We start from the raw sequence: 22092 nt of genomic DNA, 5'->3' as shown, positions 1-22092 counted from the left end.
GGATTAATTGCAAGGTCAAGTTCTAGTGTCTGAATGTTTAAATTACTGTGGTGATGAAGAGTTGAACATTATTTACATCTTAAGATACAGGTATAGTTCTTATTTAGGTAGAAAAAATACATTTTTTCCTATGTAAAAGTATTTACTGTTTGGCCTACATTATTAGTGATATAAACTGAATCTTAAAGCTGATTTTTTTTAATCTGTTGTTCTTAATGAAGGCAACAGGCCTTCCACATTATAATGCAAGTGGTTTATTAGTTCATGTAGGCACACTTAGATCTCAAAAAATGAATATTTTAAGAGAGCTGTTATAGATGTCTGATTTCAGGCTGAATCATTTCCAGTTTAAGAAAACAAAGCCTTGTAATAACACTGAATATTTTAAATTCTCTAGGCTTACTAGGGCACTGCAGGCTGCTTTTTTTTTTTTCCCCAGAAATACGGTACCTTTCCTCTTTTTCTCTATATTTTAACTCAAAGGGGAAAATGATAAATGTATTAAATATTATTAGCATTTACTCTGTTTTGCTGCTAAATACGTGCAGGCTTATGTGTTTTGTTTTTTTTTTCCCCCTAGACATAGCACTGTCTAAAAATGAAGCTCTTTAAATCATCATGTAAGTAAATAGATGAACAGAAATATATAGCAAAAGGAGAAATTACATTAATGGTGAACTTTCATTCTCTGAGTTCTTGGCCATGTGAAAATGTATGCTGGCCATTTATTTATATAATTTCATAACATTCAAAATTCGTATTAACTCGATCTAATTGAATTTGAAATACAGCCTTTTATCTACTTTTTTTGCTTACTAATTATTGCAAGTAGTCAAAACTTCATCCTGAGCTTACAGTTTGAGTGGTATAGCATGTGGTAATTTGTATGTTTGGTTATAGTTAATACTTGGTTTATAGAATCAAAGAATGGTTTGGGTTGGAAGGGACCTTAAGGATCACCCGGTTCCAGCCCCTTGCCACGGGCAGGGACACCTCCCACCAGCCCAGGCTGACCAAAGCCCCATCCAGCCTGGTCTCGAACATTTCCAGGGATGGGGCATCCACAGCTGGGCAACCTGTGCCAATGCCTCACCACCCTGATAGGGAAGAATTTCTTCCTCATATCTAATCTAAATCTACCCCCCTTTCAGTTTAAAGCTGTTACCCCCTGTCCTATCACTGCACTCCCTGACAAAGAATCCTTCCCCAGCTTTCCTGTAGGCCCCCTTTAGGTGCTGGAAGCCTGCTCTAAGGTCTCAGCGGAGCGTTCTCTTCTCCAGGCTGAACAACCCCAACTCGCTCAGCTTGTTTTCATGGGAGAGGTGCTCCAGCCCTCTGAGCATCCCCGTGGTCTCCTCTGGACTCGTTCCAGCAGGTCCATGTCCTTTTTACGTGGGGGGCCCCAGAACTGAACGCAGTGCTGCAGGTGGGGTCTCACCAGTTACGATGGGGAAAGCTCTGAACAGGCTATGGAGGTAGATGGTTTGTACTTCTGTGCTTCTAAACACAAACCTGAAACATGGGGATGACCCATGCTTCATGGTACAGCTTCGCAAGTTGTGGACTCCTCTTTGGTGTGTGTGTATTTTAAATGGTGGACTGATGCAGAGGAAAAAAAATCCACCTTTGCTTATGCTCTAGTTAAGTTCCATGTTTCATGAAATATTGAAGAGAGCTCTCTTAAGCATATTTTCTTTTGTTATTTAAATATCCTACTCTCCTTTTAGCTCAGGGGAAAAAAGCCACCTTGATTATATTTCGCTTCTTTTCACAGGTTTCATTTTAAGGTTCTTTTCTTTTCACTCTCTTTCATGTGACCTAAAAGGAAACAAAAATAGCATTTAGTGTCTCAGTTGAAGTGAAGGGTAATTAACAGCTTTGTTCTTCATCCTGCAAATATTCTAGTAGAGTATTTGATAAATCTAAGCTTTTGAATCAGTTTAGTTGTAGAGTCTACAGCACTGCCTGTGACTCACAAAGCTATTCAGCATCATTTCCCCCCAACCTTAGCAGTAGTGTGTAAGAGGGTAGCGGGCAAATCCCTTTTCCTTCATCTTCTGCTTGGCAGCAGTTCTTTCTTTTTATTTTTGAACTGCCAGTAGTATTCGTAGGTTTTTGAGTCTTCCTCCTAGCACTTGTTAGGGAAAACTGTTTTCTTGGCAGCTGTTAAATTGGATACGAAATACGTGAATTCTTTCCTCAATATAATATTTATGAGAAACGTAGATGACCTTTGACCTTACCACAGGTTTTACTGAAGGTGGTTTTATACTTACGTTTTTGCTTTGCCATCTTCAGTGTTACTTGTTTGCTCTTCGTGTAACAAAGCTTCCTTCATCAGTTACACATAATTAGTGTTTCCAATTACTTAGATGTGTTCCTGGAATAATTTTTTTAATCGTTGAATCAGCTCTTACACGGAGGTTTTCTAGATTGGTTTCTGACTATATACCAAAAATTTTGGAATTGAGAGCTATTAGACAGGATATAAAGGCAGTTTTAGTTACCTTCAGATTTATTCCACTGCATTTCATACGTTTTCTCAGTCTTAGAAGAACCTTAGACTCAGTGGTTGCTATCGGTGTGCCTTCTTGTATGGGAGTTTTTCAAGCTCAGCTTTCGTTTTCAGAATGAGAAGTTTTCTGTCACGTTATCAATGCTTTTACCTTGGCAGCAATGGACTGTTGTATAAACAATAACTAAGGAACTCTGGTGTTTTTAATGGCTTCATTGTTACTTCCCATGCATGTAGTTCTCCTGGGTTAGGTTTTTGCTGCTGGGTTCAAAAGCTGTCTACTGAAAATTCTGTGTTTATGGAAGTGTAAAAAATATTAAGCAAGCAAGACAACACAAAAATACCCATTTAATTGCAATATATCCACTAAAGTCAGAAAAAGAAATCCTAAATCCATTTGCAAAGCACTAAATAAAATGCCTCTAGATTGCAAAAGAACACTAAAAATAGTAAGACAAAAGTAGACAGTTTTTGAACTATATGGGGTGCGTATAAAAATGGCATGCTGAGTGCAAACTGCACTTACATTCTTCTATAGATTTCTCCTGCTTAATGCCAGGGTTGGGATCCAGAACAATGGATAAGATCTGGAAATGAAGCCGTTCCTTAATTTGTAATTAAGTGGATATTCTGAAAACTAGTTACTCCAAAACCATATGGCTTTCATTTTTTTAGTCTTAAGTGTTCATTGAACAGCCTGAAATCGTGAGATGAAAGGAAATAATGGAACAGAATGAACTGAAAAGTTTTATTGTACATGCTGCTGCAGAAGTTGTGAACTAGCTTGGAACTTGGAAACTGCATGACTGCATCAACGTGGTGTTGGGCTTGGGCTAGTAACCCTGTTAAGAAGCTCTCCTAGTGCAGGCTTTGCTTGTATTTTGGTTGAGTTTCACATAAGCCAACACTTTCAGACAGTGCAAACTGCTCTCTGCGGCAGCTTGGCTCTGGGTACCAGTGGCATACATTCATGGGGTTGGTTGGAATAATTTTTTGGAAAATACTCATAACTTTCATTTCTGAGCTCTAAATCATATGCATGGGAGTTCTAGATGTCACTTTGTTTTTTTGGGGAGATTACTGTTAGTTTTATTTCCCTGTTTTTTGTTTGTTTGTTTTTCTGTAGAATTTCTTCATACTATATGAGAGGTGTGAGCTGCTCAGCAGTTCACATTTTGGTCAGAAAAGCTATTCTGTGGTATAGGATAAAGTATCCTCCTTTATCCTAGAGGAGAAGAATACTACTATGCAGGAGCATGATCACCTACTGCATGATTCAGCGCAGGCTAAATCATTGTAATGCTGATACTTAACAATTCTGCAGCATTTTATTTCTCTACATCTGAACCTTGAATTACCTGTCTTCCAAGTAAATGCTAGTTGTATGTATTTTGAAAACTGTAACCAGGTCAAATAAAAATGTTAATGTTAAAATACAATTCTGTAATACTTGGAAGAAGTGAATTATGGTGAGATGCTGTGTGTCATGACAAAAAAGGGCTTTGCATTGCTACATTGATATCAGTGTTTCCCCATACATCCTCATCTGTCTGTCAGAAAGCAGTCAGTAGGACAGCACTAGGCACTTTCTAAATAATTAAGATATATATATAACTCTCAATATAGCAAAACTGGAACAAATTTGACTTCGTGTTCTTGTTACAGATTACTTAGGATTTGGTTTTGTAATAGAAAGCTTGTCAGGGAAGATCATCTTGTTAGCCTGAAATAAATGTTTCTGTAGCAGAATGAAAATATGAGACTAGGAAAATTCTTTGAGTTGTATACCAGAATTTATTATACTCCATTTTGAAAGTGTTGCCTACTTATATTAAAGAGTCATTGCAGAACTTAACTGGGAACAGATTTACGAGGCTTTCAGATTTAATTCATTTGTGATTCCTTCACACCCTTTTGTTCTTATGCCTGTATTTTCCTTTTGCTTACTTAGTCACTCCCCTCACCCTCTTTTTTTTTTCTCTGCCAAATTTGTAGACCAATTTTGTTGTTGTAGTAGTTTTTGTGAGCTTTTTTTGTTTGTTTATTTTTTGATTTGCTATGCTAAAAGGTCACAATCCTAGTCTTCTCTTCAGGTTAGATCAGAAGAATAGTCTTTTTCTCTGCATGATCCAGTGTCAGTCTTTTTTGCAGTCAGGATATAGGTGACAGAAATCATTTCCAGAATTCCAGCTGGCATCCAACTGATTAGCATTTTGTAACATTGTGTAAAAATGCTTCCCTTACCCTATCCTTCCCAAACCATTCTGGAAATACTCATTAATGCCACTCAGGCATGTATTTGGTCTCTTTCATGACTCATAATCATTTTGTGAGTCACTAGATTTTTCCTACTTTTTATGTTTTTGAATGATAGGTTCTCTACTTATGGGAGAATTTTTTTTATTCCACAATTGTGTAAGCTTGCATGTTTTACTATTAAATTTCAAGCTGTTAATCTTATTACTTCTCACATGCATACAGTTCTCTCCATGCGATATACTTGTCTACAGTGATGAGGTGCCTCTGTACTTTGCGTTGTCGCTGTTTTGCCAACTAGTTCATCAAAATATTAAATTGTTGGTTTCAAGATAAAGAATGATTTCTGCGAAACTTAACTAGATACCAACTTGATTTTTTTCTTTTTCCTCCAAATTTTGTCTTCTCTATGTAGCTTCTTTTAGAACGTACAGTTCCTCTATACACTTTTGACACCTTAATTTTTAAAACTAGCTTATTACAGCATTATTTGTCTAATGATACTGTATGTTTTTGACCATAAAAGACACCTTTCTGAGCATTTTTAATGGTTACAATTCCACTTCGAGTGGTATGGTTAAGATTTACTGTTACTGAGCTTTGGGGGACTTACAAGACTCTATGTCATCCTAAGAGAAGGACTGTGTACAGAAAATAGTCTGCTATGCCAACACTGTATACTCTCTTCTAAAGGTTTTACACGTTTTAAACGTGTTGCCATGTTCAGTTTGAAAGTTGATGCACTCAGATTAAGTTTCAAAAAGGTCTGAGTTTCTGTAAGATGGTTAAGTGTAATTTTTCCATTTGGTCATTTATTTTAGAACTGGAATTTTAAAACAGCGAACAGAAGATGCAGTCCCTTCTAATTAAGTGTTAGCCTTAAAACTACCTTTCACTTAAGGTGGGTTGTAAGTGGGTTGATATCAAAGCATTTGAGTTTCACACAAGGATTTTCTAACTGAGGTTTTGACTGTTTATGTAGAACTCAGACCCTATTCTGTCTCTTGAGGGAATTTAAAGGAAAAAGGTATCTTTCCACTTAGCTACATAGGTTGACTTGGGTTCAGGTGGTGCAACAAGCAGAAGAGAGGTGTATTTTAAGGGCTAGTGCTAGCCAAAAAAAAAAGCATTGTGGTATGTGGCAAGGAATTGCATTTTTAACTGTCAGAATCACAGGAATTTTGTAGCAATTCGTTTATAATACTTCATTGAGTTTGAATCTACATAAAAGGGTGTAATACATTTCTCTTTTTTTTGTCAGCAGAAAAAGATTTCTTAAATTCACTGACGTGTTTGATTTGAAAGAATGGTGGAAGCTGTCAAGTTGGTTTGATAACCAACTTAGAACTGTCCTGGAAAAGTGTTTCATTGTGAAATTTGTTCTTTACCTCTATGTTGTTTGTGATCCCTTCCTTAAAATCCTTCCTAAAAGCTTTGAATACTCTCAGAGTCACACATTATGAAATATATTAACATAATGTAATACATAATATTTGATACTTTAAATTTACTTGGAGTAGCTGTAATGTGTATTTGGCTCTGAAGAGCCTATTCACCGAATGAATCGGATCTTCCTAATGTGCTACCCTTGTGTGGCTTAAAATCATCTGTCCTGGTTTCGTTTTAACATTCTGACCTGAGTTTTAAGGAGATCTCTAGCTTGCTGTAGGAAGTGGAGAGAATGGCTTGTGACAGCAGGACTTAGAGTATGCTTGACAGGTTGAGCATTTAGCTATGGCCTGAATTAGTAGTCTTGTTTGTTGTCAAGTTTTACACTGGTACTCCATTCACTTGTGCACAGTTGTGTATGATCTTGTGCATTTGTTGAGGTCTTTGTCCTGTCTGCAAACAGAATATTTATTTTCCCCAAGAAGTTTAGAAGTGTACTTTCATTGAATTATAGCAGAATTAAATTTGCTTTGTGTTAATTTTTATGCATATGGATTTAGAAAATATGTAGACGCTTACTACAGTTCTTACAGCATGTTAAGGAAATTGCATGTCTATGTACTTGCTTAAAACAAAGCTCAAAATTAATCTGCAAAATGTTGTTTTTACAGTACTCCTGAACTATTAGTATTGGCTCTGAATTCCAGATTCTTGCAATATGGGCAAAATGGTGCAACTTTGATCTTTGGTGATTAAACTTTTTTGCTGCTTGCTTTATTGAAGAACTATTAGGATTTGTCCTACTGTGTGATTAGTAAGTTTAGTAGATAATAATGCACACCTATTTATGTGTTTTTTTGTGTTTTTTTTTTTCATCTTTAGGCCTAATGGCAAAAGAGTAAACCAACATGGCAGCTATGGTCCCACCTGTGAAGCTGAAATGGCTTGAACATCTAAACAGCTCTTGGATCACAGAAGACAGTGAATCTATTGCAACAAGGGAGGGAGTTTCTATCTTGTACGCTAAGTTAGTTAGCAATAAAGAAGTAGTGCCATTGCCCCAGCAGGTTCTGTGCCTCAAAGGACCTCAGCTTCCGGATTTTGAGCGGGAATCTCTATCTAGCGATGAACAGGACCACTATTTGGATGCTCTTCTTAGCAGCCAGCTGGCACTGGCGAAGATGGTGTGCTCAGACTCTCCGTTTGCTGGAGCACTTCGAAAACGTCTCCTTGTATTGCAGCGTGTCTTCTATGCACTTTCTAACAAATACCATGATAAGGGTAAGGTGAAACAACAGCAGCATTCACCAGAAAGCAGTTCTGGATCAACAGATGTGCATTCTGTCAGTGAACGTCCTCGGTCAAGTACAGATGCACTTATAGAAATGGGGGTACGGACTGGATTAAGCTTGTTGTTTGCACTGCTGAGACAAAGCTGGATGATGCCAGCATCGGGACCTGGCCTCAGTCTCTGCAATGATGTTATCCATACTGCGATAGAAGTTGTGAGCTCTTTACCACCTTTATCTTTAGCAAATGAAAGCAAAATTCCACCGATGGGGTTGGACTGTTTATCACAAGTAACAACATTTCTTAAAGGAGTAACAATTCCAAACTCTGGGGCAGATACTTTAGGTCGTAGGTTAGCTTCTGAATTGCTTCTTGGCTTGGCTGCCCAGCGAGGTTCCCTGCGATACCTTCTGGAATGGATAGAAATGGCATTAAGTGCTTCAGCTGTAGTAAACAGCATGGAGAAGACCAAGATGCTGCAAAGCCCAGAAGGGATGATCAGCTTTGATTGCTTTATGAGTATATTGATGCAGATGCGACGGTCTTTGGTAGGTATAGCAGCTTTAATTTTTCTACCTAGCAAATACAGATGCATTCTTAACTTAAACAGAGTTTCTCAACACTGAATGCTGTATGTGGCAGTTCTTAATTGAATAAGTTGCTTTAACATGTTTAAAAAAAAAAAAGTTTTTTTCACTTGAAGTATTTTTTGCAGTAATTCTTTTGTTATCCACCATGTTTTTCTTCCTCTCTTCCCACCCATTTCTTCATAGGTACAGGAGATGAAACAGTAATTCCTGTCTTGTGACTTCTAATGTTACATTTAACTTTAGGAAAAAATCAGGGACATCCTCCAATCCACTTGCATTTTATATTTAAGATGACAACAAAAGAGTTAGAAAGTATGAAATTGTTTCTAAGGCTTGCTTTGTTGAATTTGTTCACAATGCAAAGTTTTGCAATACACCTTTTCAAAGTTTCACCTCTCTGTTTATACAGTTTTAGAGAATCAGTAAGATTTGAGATGTTTAGCATTTCTCCTACTGCTCGGAAACTTATACCCTAAGAAAATGGACTAAATTGTTTGTAAATAAGGCATATGGCTTGCTTTGTCTGTTGAATGCTTACTTTTGATCCTAGATGAATATTCTTTTTAAAGGTATGAAGTCATTGCACAGTGCGCAATTGAAAGCTGTAGTAAGCTTCTGCCTCATGTGCTCACTGAAACAGGGAATGACTTTTTCCCTGAAGCGGTTATTTTTCTTTCTCCTCTCAACTTTCTAATATTTACTAATAAATGTAATTTTTTTAAAAAATAAAAATTTAAAGAAATACAAAATTCTATTTCTAGAGTGGTTGATGGGCAGCCCTAGTTTCCTTTGTGCAGACTATTGAAATCCTATTATTAAACTATAGGAAAAAAAATCACGAATTCTAGCCATACAGTGACGCAAGTTAGTAATATACTGTTTATGTTTCAGTTTATGTTCATGTTTGTAGGAAGGAGTAGAGCTATTTGTAGTTTTATTACTGCTATTCAGGATTTTAATGGAGGACTTGTGTCAAATTCTAGATTGGACCAACTCTTTAAAGCGTTGCTTTGGTTCTAATAGGGCTTTTAAAATTCTGAACGTAATCTGTTCTCTTTTCACATTAGCCAGTAGCGGAGTATCCTTTCTTCACACAGGTTCTGTTGTTAAAATATGCTTTCTTTAGGAATGTAAGCCCGCTGTGTTAGGTAAGTTTTATTCTTTTGACTGAGGAATGATGTATAGCATCTATATGATAGCAGTGAAGGAGTCTGGTGTACAGTTCACAAACTCATAGCATGCTAGGATATGTCTTTTGCAAGATGGAAGGGAGAGAGAGTGGATTGCCAGAACAAATTGTTTGTTCGGTTCCGTATTTTTGCAGTCTAAGGGTGACCATGAGAGAAGTGTGGCAGTAGCAGGATTGAACTTTATTTGTTGTTTTTGTGTGTGTGTTTTCTTTTTTTTATCTAGATATAAAATTACAAACCAAAATGTAGAGGTAATGTGAACATAAAAATAATGATGGTTACTGATTTATAATTTAACTAATAATCACTTTAAAATGAACAAATGCATTTAAGAACAAAACTGTATTAGGAAAAATTAACTCTAAACCCAAGTATTTTCACAAAAATGAATAAATAAGAATGTTTAACCAACACTTGTCACATTTTTGTTACCCTGAAATGTATGGAGATGTCATACATACTCTAAGAACAAATCCCTACTGTATTTTGTACTGTAGCACTGTTGCCGTATGGAAGCATTTTTCTCACAATAACATTTAAAAATTGTAGGGATCATCTGCTGACCGGAGTCAATGGAGAGAGCCAACTAGAACGTCTGATGGCTTATGTTCTCTTTATGAGGCGGCTCTGTGTTTATTTGAAGAGGTATGTCTTGAATTTAAGGTCATTGTACTTTACGTATGATTGATGTGTGTGTTTGGATGGGGTTGAGTCTCTACTGAGTTATCCTGGAGCAGAAGAGGAAGGCCAAAACAAGGTGAAAAGCTAAGATGCAGAAAAACAAAGTAATTTGGACAAGTTACTGATGGTAAGGTGCTGATTTGTGTTTTAGGCAGAGTTGAACCAAGAGTAAATTTAGGTTGCATCAAACACTGTTATTATAGGGAGATAAACGAAAATATACTGTGTAAAAAATATTTCTTTTTAATAGGTTTGTCGAATGGCATCAGACTACTCAAGAACATGTGCCAGCCCTGACAGCATTCAAACGGGTGATGCTCCCATTGTTTCTGAGACCTGTGAAGTTTACGTTTGGGGTAGCAACAGCAGTCATCAACTGGTAGAAGGAACTCAAGAGAAAATACTTCAACCCAAGCTTGCTCCAAGTTTTTCTGATGCACAGACTGTGAGTGACATTTGTAGCAGTACATAGTGTGAAACTTAACAGCTTTGTAGTTATAGCATGAAACTGGAAAATAATGCTTAATTTCTAAGTGCCAAAGTTGTAATGAAGGTACAAGAACTAACCACATAAGTTACTTTACAGAAAATATCTCACTACTTTTATTGATGCCTGGAAAAAGGATTCTGTTTCTTTTTTAATGATGCGCACACATCAATGTCAATGTAAGAAGAAAGATTGAATTATCTAATTTACAATGAAATGCATTTCTAGAGAGGAATTAGCTTGCCTGTACGTTTTTTTCACTGTTGTTTAAAAGATAGCTTAAGTACTTAATCATCTTTTCCATTGGTGTTTTTCACATCAAGTATGTCTCATTTAAAAGTCCAAACAGGGCTAACTGCTGGCACAGAAACCTTAATTAGCTTTCTGAAAATCAATATACAGTATGCTCTTTCTGCTCTCAGTCACAGATTGTGCAGTTGCAGCTTAGCACTTCTATTGATGCGTGACACAGAATAGTTTGCTTTTCTGTTGCTGTATTGGCTTTGCACTGTTGACTTAAGTAAAAGCATTTTTCAGGGTCACTAGACAATTTAGGTACATTTTCTGAAATTGTTTTTGTTGACTTCTCTGATTCATTGTATATGCCAGTGAACTGCAGGACCAGGAATCATATAGCAAGCTTATGCATTTAAAAAAAAAAAGGGGGGGGGGGGGGGGGGACCAAAACCTAAGCTAAAACAAAACAGGAGTGGAATGAGTTACTTTGTCTTTTTAATCATAATAAATTAATGTATCTTCAAAGACTGTCCATTTCATGAGTCTAGGAGATCTGAAAGCAGCCTGAGTTCTGCAGTGTATAGAAGAGATGCAAATAAGAAACGTTTAATCACTATTTATGTCCTTCACATAAAGAAAATAATTTCATCAAGTATTTTTCAAGGATTTGAATTTTATTGCTTGCTGAAGTCTTAACTCTCCTTAATTTTTATGTTATACTATATGAAAGGGATATAGAAAGAAACATGACATTCTGTTCAAAAATACATGCTTTAAGACCTACAGATGGTTTCTACATTTATCTAATCTTTCTTTTCTTTTTTCTTTCTTTTTTTTTTTTTTTTAATATTTTACCTTTCTTGTTTATAGATTGAAGCTGGACAATATTGTACTTTTGTAATTTCTACAGATGGTTCTGTTAGAGCCTGTGGTAAAGGCAGTTACGGGAGACTAGGACTGGGTGATTCCAATAACCAGTCTACGTTGAAAAAATTGACTTTTGAGCCTCATAGATCTATTAAGAAAGTGTCATCCTCAAAAGGATCTGATGGGCACACTCTAGCATTTACAACAGAAGGGGAAGTCTTCAGCTGGGGTGATGGTGACTACGGAAAACTGGGTCATGGAAATAGTTCAACTCAGAAATATCCCAAGCTTATTCAGGGTCCTCTGCAAGGGAAGGTATGTTTTGTATAGAAGCACACCTATGTTTGTTCTATTTAAAAATTGAAATATACAAAATCTTAAGATTCTGTTTTATCTGAAATTTTCTTTGAAGTTAGATCTGTTTCAGCAAAGCACTTTAACTTGTTTGTTGCCTTTAGGCATGTGATTTGGACAATGGCTTAGTTGGTAAACCTTCTCGCACTCATAGAACTTGCCTACGTGATTTTGTTGAAGTGCAGTGATGTTCCAGAAGAACATTGCTTTTGTTAGCTGTAACATCATGACTTTTCATATGCAACTTTTTAGTGGTTTCATTTGTATTGTCAAAAAAGGCCTTATTTTCCGTATCTGTTGATGTCTTGGCCAATGTTTTAAACATCTGCTTTTGCTTCTTTCAGCTACTGTGTAAGGTTATGATATTGTTATGTTAAATAAATCATGACCCATTTACAGATAAATTTGTCTCTATGTGTACTGATTTCCACTTACCAAATCCTAAGCCGTAAACTTTGCAAAAATTAATTTGGATGTGTACTTGCTCTACACAAGCGTAGATGTAAAATGACTCCATCCAAAAGTTGACTTTCATAAGCTTTCAAAATTCCTATTCGTTAAAAAATGTAATTTTTATTTTCGCATGTGTCTTAGGTTGTTGTATGTGTATCAGCTGGATACAGACATAGTGCTGCTGTTACAGAAGATGGAGAGCTATACACATGGGGGGAAGGAGACTTTGGAAGATTAGGTAATTTTCAATGCTTTTGGAAGAATTCCTGTGTCTAGTAATGATGCTATAGATATTTGCTTTTTTCTCTTATTGTCCCTCCTAAATATAAATACATATTCACACGTGTACGTAGGTGTGCGTATGTACAGATGAATATAAATACTAGTGTAAAGGCTATTAAAAAATTTCCGTGCAGTTAATTTTATAAATATTCTATTATTATTTTCCAGGAAAACTTACTTCATTCCTTATAAGACTATATATGATAGCCATTGCTGCTTAAATGTAAACAACAGGTATTTAAAATAAACCAGAGCTCTAGATGAGCATAATATAGTGATGATAGGATGGTTCTTTGAGCAGTCATGAATAACTGGCAAGTAATATCAAGGGTCTGATTCTAATGCAATATTAATAAAGAAACTTGACATTGAGTTTGCCAAAATGGCTTTGTCATTTTGCCTTAATACATCTAAAAAAAATAAATTTAACTGAAATGATAAACACAGCATTTCTATCTTTTTTAGTTTCACTTTTGTCTATTTCATCATCTTTATTGTACAGCTTTCCTGCCTAGTATAAAACTACCCTTCTCGAGCAGGATCTGTTGAAATACCAGATTTTGCACAGAAAATTGCTCTAAGTTGGGCTTTAGTTTCCTTCTATTGCCTTTGATTTGAATGTCATGATCTCCCAAGTAGAGTGGTGAAAGCAAGCAACTTGCAGAGACAAAACATGAGGAGGGTGTTGTTTTACAACTTAGTCTGTCAGAGATGTTCAAGGGAATCACAGAATTGCTGAGCTGTAGCCCTACTGTTAGGAGACACACTAGGTTACAGGTTTAACCTGTTATTTTTGGAGGAACTTATGAGAAAAGTTCTTACTGAATTTTGGGTTAATGTGGTCTTTTTACATGCTTAGGGTAGCTTGAACTGTAGTGGTGTGTTCTGGTGTGTAGCTAAAAAGTAGCATTTATTTAGGCCTTAGTAATTTGTTCGCATTCAGTCCCTTATGGATACCATACAATATTCTTTTCTCTCAAGGTAGGTGATACTGTAATGTGTTAGGTTTCTGCAGAGAGCACTATATAGAAAGGCATACTTTGCTAATTTCATTCATCTGTGCACAACGTGTGCTTTTATTGACAATAGTAAGAATTTGCCCGTATTTTAGTTTCCTTATGCTGTTCAGCCTATGTGCTGCCCAGTATTAGGAAGGATAGCTACCTTGTCAACTAGTATTAATGGCAGTTAATACTAGTAATTCTTTTTATTTCTTATAAACTAGGTAAAAAATTCAGTGGTAGTAAGTTATGAAGAAGTGTTCTGCAGTTCGTCTTATAAAAACAAAATGTTTATTAACCTTACTGCAGATATCTTCTAGACACTACTAAAAATCTTTCCAAAAAGTGGGCAGAAATTTTAATTTGCAATGATTACAATTTATATGGGTTTTGTTAAATTTTACTGGAATGACAAACCATGATAGGATCTTAAATCTTCACAAAAAGAAAATAAATGTTTCTGTTTTTCTTAGGTCACGGTGACAGCAACAGTCGCAACATTCCTACTTTAGTAAAAGATATTAGCAATGTAGGAGAGGTTTCCTGTGGCAGTTCACACACAATAGCTCTGTCCAAAGATGGCAGAACAGTATGGTCATTTGGAGGAGGAGATAATGGTAGGTAAAACTAATGTTTTGTAGTAATTTTCACCGTATTCCAGTTACTGTACGGTCTAAATACTCTTTGCAGGTTTGGTCAGTGTTTTGTTCGTTTTTTTTTTTTTTGCCCTTGGGTTCAAGAAGCTGTTCAAGGCAAGATTTTAGTAAAATCTGAATACAGTATTTAAAGCTTAATTGCAAGATTATAGACTTTAAGAATGGATTTTCAAGTATCTGAAGGGAAAAGAAGAAACCTCAAATCATGTGTAAATGATTTTGGAAGAAATGCTTTGCGTGCTGATAACTTTCAAATAAGCCTGCTTACTTGATATGGCCAAAACTGTATTTGTTCATGTTGTTGATTTACCCCCAGTGGGCAGCGAAGCACCACAAAGCCACTTTACAAAGCCACTCTAACAACAGTCTTTGTTTTAAGGTCATTGATTAGAAGTGGTGAATGTGTAGAGAAGATCTGTTTTCAAAAGAAAGTTAAGGGGAAGTAAAGGGGAATTGAACTATTAATGTTTAAGATACAAGTGCGCACAGCTGCTAGAAAAAATGTAGAAAAGCGTGTTGGCTTTTTTTTTTTTTTCCGAGTGATTTTATAAACAAGGAGAGAGAACTTTTTTAATCTTGGACAAATATGGTAGGTTTAGTGCTTTGGAAGGCTTCAGTAATTAAGTAGCAGGAAATGAATAGTGCAGTTATATGGAATTGATATTTCCATTTATAAGGACACTACAATAAATATTCATTTCCTGAAGTCTGTAATTATTGTATTTGAAAGAGAGTATGTTTTACAAAAATAATAATGTGCTAATTTTAAAAGCATGCCTTGACATTTCTGGAAATCTGAAAATAATTCTTTTGGGGTACTTCGGATAGTTGTAATACTCCGAAAATACTTCCCATTTGTATTTCTTCCTTTTGTAGGCAAACTTGGTCATGGAGATACAAACAGAGTATATAAACCTAAAGTTATAGAAGCCTTGCAAGGAATGTTTATTCGTAAAGTTTGTGCTGGAAGCCAGTCTTCGCTTGCCTTAACATCAACAGGACAGGTAGGCAAAAATAAATTTTCATTCAAATGATGAGATTTGGTATTTAAGAAGAAGACAGCATGGGTTTATTTCAGCATTCATTATTTTGGCTGTTGAGAAAATGTACAGCTAGTTCTTAAATATCAGTAAAGTTCCCAATTAGATATTAATTAAAAGTACTGAGATCCTAATAGGCTAGATTAATTCATAATGTGCTGAAGAGTCATGTAAAAGTACACATTCCAAGAGTCTTGGTTAGCCACAGAAAAATTAATTCTTAAAGTTAATAAACATAAAACCAAATCAAAAGTGCAAAACCAAATCAAATTCAGTAAGCAAAGTGGTTTCAGGAAGCAAAAAGCAATGAAATGCACTTCATGTTTCATCCATTAAACGATTCAGGTGCTTATTAAAGCACCAGCTTTTAAATAAATTTAGTTTTTAAAGAAATTTAATAGTTTTTAAAAATACATGTTTTAGAATATAAGTGTTAACTGTTGTATTTCTAATCTAAAGTATCTCAGGAGAGCCTGGAAATAAATGTTAGTTGGTAAATGAGGGCCCTTACTGGCACGATGTATTTACATGTAATACAACAAACATTTCCAGACACGTAACCTAACTGAACCTGACCTCAGCATGATTAAAAGACAGTGTGTTTTTGAAGTGTGGATCAAGAATGCTGAAGTTTACTGTAGTGGTTTCGTTTCTTGAAACAGCCTCCCAGCTTATATGCTCTGTATCCAGTGAGTGGATGGGGGGAATAAATGTAGATTATGTGAAATGTATTTTAGTGATGAAAGTAGTATGTATGTTTTGATGAAAATGTAATTATAGTTACTGTGAAAGTGGTTATCCAGTGTTTTGTTGATGGTCACCAATAATACTGATTTGATACTAATATTTTGTGGTTTTGTTTGCTCTAGGTTTATGCATGGGGCTGTGGTGCATGTCTTGGCTGTGGCTCGTCCGAGGCAACTGCTCTCAGACCAAAGCTTATCGAAGAGCTTGCTGCTACAAGAATAGTTGATATTTCAATTGGTGACAGTCACTGTTTGGCACTTTCTCATGGTAAGATAGTAAAGTGTAAAAATCTGTAATCTTCCTTTTCAGTCAGAAGCAGTTGTATCTCAGATTCTGTTTTCTACTTTATTTACTTTATAGATAATGAAGTTTATGCTTGGGGTAACAATTCAATGGGACAGTGTGGTCAGGGAAACTCAACTGGTCCCATTACTAAACCAAAGAAAGTAAGTGGTTTAGATGGAGTTGCAATTCAACAGATTTCAGCAGGAACCTCCCATAGCCTCGCCTGGACAGCTCTTCCAAGAGACAGGTAACAGTGACGCTTGGGGACAAGTATAAATTTTTTTTTTAAACAGATACCCTTTGGGATACATGTAATACCGTCCTGAAGGTGCTAATCACATCATGCATTTGAAGTATTCTGCTTGTAATGTTTTGGACTTCAGTGTCTTTTTAATCTCTCCCCTCTTCTCCTCAACTGTTAGAAATGACAAGAAGCGATAACACAGCAGCACCACTAATTTGGATACTAGGACTTTTATATGAAGATTTCTTATCTGTTATTTGGCAAAAATAAGCTCTCTTTTTGAAAAATCAAAAAGTTAGGCTGTGTGAGGACAAACAACTCAGTAGATCTTTATTCTGTGCTTCTGACAGCATTTCCTGTAGTTTATGTAGTTTCCTTCAGTATAACGAAGAGGAAACTAAGCATAAGACTTTAGGAAATGGGGAAGCTCAGATAAATTACTAGATGTGGACTTGAACATCTTAATAAATTTCTGAACAGTTATATGTTAAGCTGGACTAAAACCAGTCACCTAAATAAATAGTTTGGTTATTAATGTACAGTACCTGAAATAATGCTTCGTTACACCACAGGCATGATCAAATGATTAAATTGAGCTGATAAACTTCAGACTTACATATGGACTACCACAAAGGAATAGAAGAATTCTTTTACTGTTTGGAAGATAATTCAGACAGTATTTCAAGGTGCCCTGTTTTAAAGGGAGCTATCTTAGAAAAGTCACTAACACTCAAATAGTACTAGGTGGTAATACCCCTTTTGAATTCTACCTATATTGTATTAAAATCTCTTTATAATCTGGAATTTATACTAAAGCAGCTTTGTGAGTATTTGTCAGCTTTTGCACAGAGCAGATGTTTTTATATTTGTGGCACTGTAGATGTTTTTGTTTATAAATGAACAGTGTTTGTTTTGTGAAGGCTTTTACGGAAAAAAGTAGAAAATGCCTGTAAGGGTCAGGAAGTTAGTCTTCCTACATCATATTAGTTTGTTGTAAGAAAAAAATTGGTTAGCTCAAGCATGTACTCACTTAACCTGCTTAAACTGCTAATTTGTTACAGTAATTAAAATATTTTTAATAGTTAACTTATTTTGGTGTTTGATTCTAGGCAAGTTGTGGCATGGCACAGACCCTATTGTGTAGACCTTGAAGAAAGTACCTTTTCGCATCTTCGTTCTTTTCTTGAGCACTACTGTGACAAAATTAACAGTGAAATCCCCCCTCTTCCTTTTCCTTCATCAAGGTATATACACACATGTAATGTTTTTGTTTTGTAATTTCTTTAATCCACAGCAGCGGTGTGTGGTTTAGTCTTAGTCAGTCTTTAACAAACAAAAGTCTGGTTTACCAGTTTAGCTCTTTCAGGTGCCTTTTGTTTGTTTGTATAACATAAGAACTTTGCAGTACCTCAAGTGTAGCAGGATCTTTTGTCTGGAATTTATTTTAATTTTGAACATATCTTTTAAACTGAACTTTTCTTTCAGAGTTATCCTTTAAAACACATTTTTCTATATAATTTAAGTGCGTTTACGGTTTCTGTGCATTGTGTCTGCTTTCCAGTTCTTTTCCCTCTAGCCAGTTTCAGTGGATGCCTGATGCCTAACTTACTGATAAACTTAGGCAAAAAAAAAAAAAAAACTGTTAAAGTGGTAACCCATCAGTCCATACATTGAGTTACTGACTAACACATGTGATGCACAAACCACATCATGTACTGTTGTATGTCTAGGAGATGTATAGTTGCCATTGCATTTTGAGGTGGAATCAGTACTCTTCACATATCATCAGTAATCATTATTGTAGCTTTCCAAATTTGAATCTTTTAAACCAACAATGATGTTTTAAATGTATTGCTATAAAATACAAAAGCATGTATATTTCCTCACTGATGCCTTTAAAGAGCACTGCAAGTATCAAAGTTTGATGACACTAAACTTGGAGGAGTTGTGGACTCTGTTGAGGGTGGAAGGGCCTTGCAGAGAGATCTGGACAGATTGGAGAGCTGGGCAATCACCAACTGCATGAAGTTTAGCAAGAGAAAGTGCTGAGTCCTGCACCTGGGATAGGGCAACCCTGGCTACATGTACAGACTGGGCGACAAGACGCTCGAGAGCAGCCCAGCACAGAGGGATCTGGGGGTTGTAGTTGACATCAAGTTGAATATGAACCAGCAGCGTGCCCTGGCAGCCAGGAGCGCCAACTGTATTCTGGGGTGCATCAAGCAAGGCATTGCTAGTCGGTCGAGGGAAGTGATTGTTCCGCTCTACTCTGCGCTGGTGCGGCCTCACCTCAAGTACTGTGTGCAGTTCTGGGCAACACAGTACAAAAAGGATGTAAAACTGTTGGAGAGTGTCCAGAGGAGGGCTACGAAGATGGTGAGGGGCCTAGAGGGGAAGACGTATGAGGAGCGGCTGAGGTCACTTGGCCTGTTCAGCCTGGAGAAGAGGAGGCTGAGGGGAGACCTCATTGCTCTACAGCTTCCTCACGAGAGGGAGTGGAGGGGAAGGCGCCGACCTATTCTCCTTAATCACCAGTGATAGGACCCGCAGGAATGGTGTCAAGCTGAGGCAGGGGAGGTTTAGGCTAGACATCAGGAAGATGTTCCTCACTGAGAGGGTGGTTGCGCACTGGAACAGGCTCCCCAGGGAAGTAGTCACTGCACCAAGCCTGTCTGAATTTAAGAAGCAATTGGACTGTGCACTTAGTCACGTGGTCTAAAATTTTGGGTAGACTTTTGTGATGCCAGGAGTTGGACTTGATGATCCTTATGGGTCCCTTCCAACTTGGGATATTCTATGATTCTAAGTTTCTTATGAAAATTTTCTCTTTATTAAAAAAACAAAACAACAAAAAAAGACTTTTTAAGGAAGACCAGAAATTAATATCCAGTCTTTTTGTTTTTAATGTGATTGTTTTATTGCTAAATCTTCTGAGAGAAGAATACATTTATTACTTCTTAAACAGTTGATCTTTTTCTTTATGTGAGGAATGTATTTGTCTATCTGTTTATGTATTTTGGAAAGATTTTGCCTTTTAATTCATGGGACTATTTTTCTAAACTGAATGCTCCTTGGAACCACTGCCTGCAAAGACACTTTTCTGTGCAGATTAACAGCAGGTTTTCAGAGGAATTTATGTAAAGTCCTAGTTATAGTTTACTTACCTTTCTGGTCTGCAACATAAAATGTTAGTGTGAAAAGCTTAGTGCACAAAAAAATAAGAAGGAGCAATGCTAACAATAACAAAGATGATCAGTGATGTATTTCTTTTTACAGGGAACATCACAGTTTTCTTAAATTGTGCCTGAAGCTGCTTTCTAATCATCTTGCACTTGCACTGGCTGGAGGTGTAGCTACTAGCATTCTTGGTCGGCAAGCTGGTCCACTTCGAAATTTATTGTTTAGACTGATGGACTCTTCTGTCCCTGATGAAATTCAAGAAGTAAGTAATACTTGTTTACATGTAAAAAGTCTACTTTTTCCTTCTTTCTTACTTTCTTTGAAGGTGTAATTAGAAATTTTGTACTTGGATTTTCTAAAATTGGCACTCTGAACACAATTCTGATTTAACAATTTTACATGTTAAAGTTTTTTTTATTATTTTTTAATTAATCACCATCAGGTTTTATAATCCGAAAGCAGAGGAGAACATGTGCTTGAGAATTTTAAGGAGCTGCTTTTTTCCCCCTAACATTTTAATTATTATGTAATTGTAATAAAGAACCTAAAACCTTTTAGGTTGTGGGATAATTAACTTAAGTAAGAAATAAACATAAAATGGATCATGGAAACCTGTAGTTTCCATGTAGAGCTTTAAAAAGTCAGGCTTCAGCTTCATTGTAACTTTTTGCCAGCTTTGAAGAAATGGTGCTGTGTAGTTTGCTTGTGAACAAAAGTAATTAATGGTCAAATAGCTTTTGCAGTGTGTTTAAATGAAACAGAACCTCACACTTTATTATATGGAGTATATACCAAAAATAGCAAGAGTATAAGTTTAATATTTTGGTGGCCCCAGTAAAGGAATAGCTTATACTATCAGCATGCATTTGTGGTTTAAAAAAAAAATACACGGGACTGAAGTTTTTAGAACAGAGCACTTAATTTCACAAGTCCATAGCAATATGGAAAATTGCTGAAAAGCACTGTGAAGATTGTTTTACATGTACTGAAAATTCACAGTTCTCATATAGAAACAGTTTTTCAGCTATCAATTAGGAAGTTTTACCTCTTCATATTACCTTTAAAACGGGATGAACTCGTGTAGCTATGAAGTTTAATTTAATTTTATATTCAGAGAAACTTTGCTATGTTTATGATTTCATCTGAAAGTGATCAGTATACACTCAATTGATAGAGATACATTTGTGTATTAGACAACCTTTAATTGTTAATAGGAGCAGGACATGGTTTATCTTGAAATTTTACTAAAAAATATTAATCTTGTGGACTGATTAAACTAAACTGCCGTTTCTTAAGATTGCAGTCTTTGAGGAAACAGCAAAGCGCACAGAATTTTTTGTTTTGCCAATATGTTGGTCTTATTTCCCTCCTTCAGTGTACTGGGTATCTTTTCATCTTGTAATGAAAGATTGATTTGCTATTTTGTGTTAGAAATCTGATGTAAAGTGGATGTTTTGGATACCTTGTGTGTGATGTTCTGTAAGTTGATTTTTTTTTTTTTTTTTCTTTTACCCCCCACCAAAGAAGTATTTTCTGTTACTTTAATTTTAGGTCGTAATTGAAACTCTCTCAGTAGGAGCAACTATGCTACTTCCTCCATTGCGAGAAAGAATGGAATTGCTACACTCACTTCTACCCCAGGGTCCTGATAGATGGGAAAGCTTATCAAAAGGACAGGTAGGGTCAAGGAAAAATAGGCTGTGCTTTGGGAGCAATGGGGGGGTGTTGAAGAGTGAGGTGAGCCTCATTTGTAAAGTGCATGAAAAGTTGTGTATGCATGTTGTTGATGGAACGTTCTGCGAAGCCCAACTTAAATTATGTAGCCTGGCTGAATCAAAATCTAGCAAGGTAAGGAGCACTACATGTTTTCTCATGCGAAGCTTGACTACAAAAAAAAGTTAGGAATTTCTATGTTAACGTGTCTAGACAAGTTTGAAGGTTAGATATTGTTGAATAAAAGCCTGATCTAACAAGTCATGGAAACTGAAGATTAACTATTTCCTTCGAAGAGTACTTGTAAAATGTTTTTCCTTACATAGATTTCACCCTACTTGGCAAAGTTGACTGGGATGTTAATTTTTTTCTTTTTCTCTCTTGATGAATGTGAAGACCAGGAATTTATGCAGGTTAGGAGGCTTACCAAGTACCCACCAAACAGAAGGAAATAAGGAGCCTCAGTTCCTGTCCTTGGTGGCTGAAGCTCCATCAGTAGTCTCAGATTAAAAAAGAAGAGTAACTATTATTCAATTCTGTACACAGAAGAACATCTTGGTGAAGTCTTCTGTTTTATACACTGTGGAATAGACTGGTACAGTGAAGTTTAGTTCTGACTAGGTTATTTAGTTTAA

At 36.1% G+C, this 22092-nt stretch overlaps 1 protein-coding gene across 18 annotated transcripts in view; it reads left to right on the top strand.

Annotated features, from left to right (window-relative positions):
- HERC1 (HECT and RLD domain containing E3 ubiquitin protein ligase family member 1) overlaps nt 1-22092 on the top strand; it is a 124110-nt gene that overhangs the window by 32698 nt on the left and 69320 nt on the right. For all 18 annotated transcript variants that reach the window (XM_080608188.1, XM_080608189.1, XM_080608191.1 and 15 more), the window contains exons 2-13: nt 7043-7998; nt 9780-9875; nt 10162-10356; nt 11506-11817; nt 12451-12547; nt 14066-14209; nt 15125-15252; nt 16158-16302; nt 16396-16567; nt 17674-17808; nt 19841-20006; nt 21296-21421. In XM_080608188.1, coding sequence (XP_080464314.1) covers nt 7069-7998; nt 9780-9875; nt 10162-10356; nt 11506-11817; nt 12451-12547; nt 14066-14209; nt 15125-15252; nt 16158-16302; nt 16396-16567; nt 17674-17808; nt 19841-20006; nt 21296-21421 — 2646 coding nt within the window. In that variant the 5' untranslated portion in view covers nt 7043-7068. The remainder of the gene's footprint in view (nt 1-7042; nt 7999-9779; nt 9876-10161; nt 10357-11505; nt 11818-12450; nt 12548-14065; nt 14210-15124; nt 15253-16157; nt 16303-16395; nt 16568-17673; nt 17809-19840; nt 20007-21295; nt 21422-22092) is intronic.

This window comes from Anser brachyrhynchus (assembly GCF_964034855.1).
Source record: "Anser brachyrhynchus genome assembly, chromosome: 11".
Classification (NCBI taxonomy): Eukaryota; Metazoa; Chordata; class Aves; order Anseriformes; family Anatidae; genus Anser; species Anser brachyrhynchus.
This window is presented reverse-complemented; position numbering and strand designations above follow the sequence as displayed.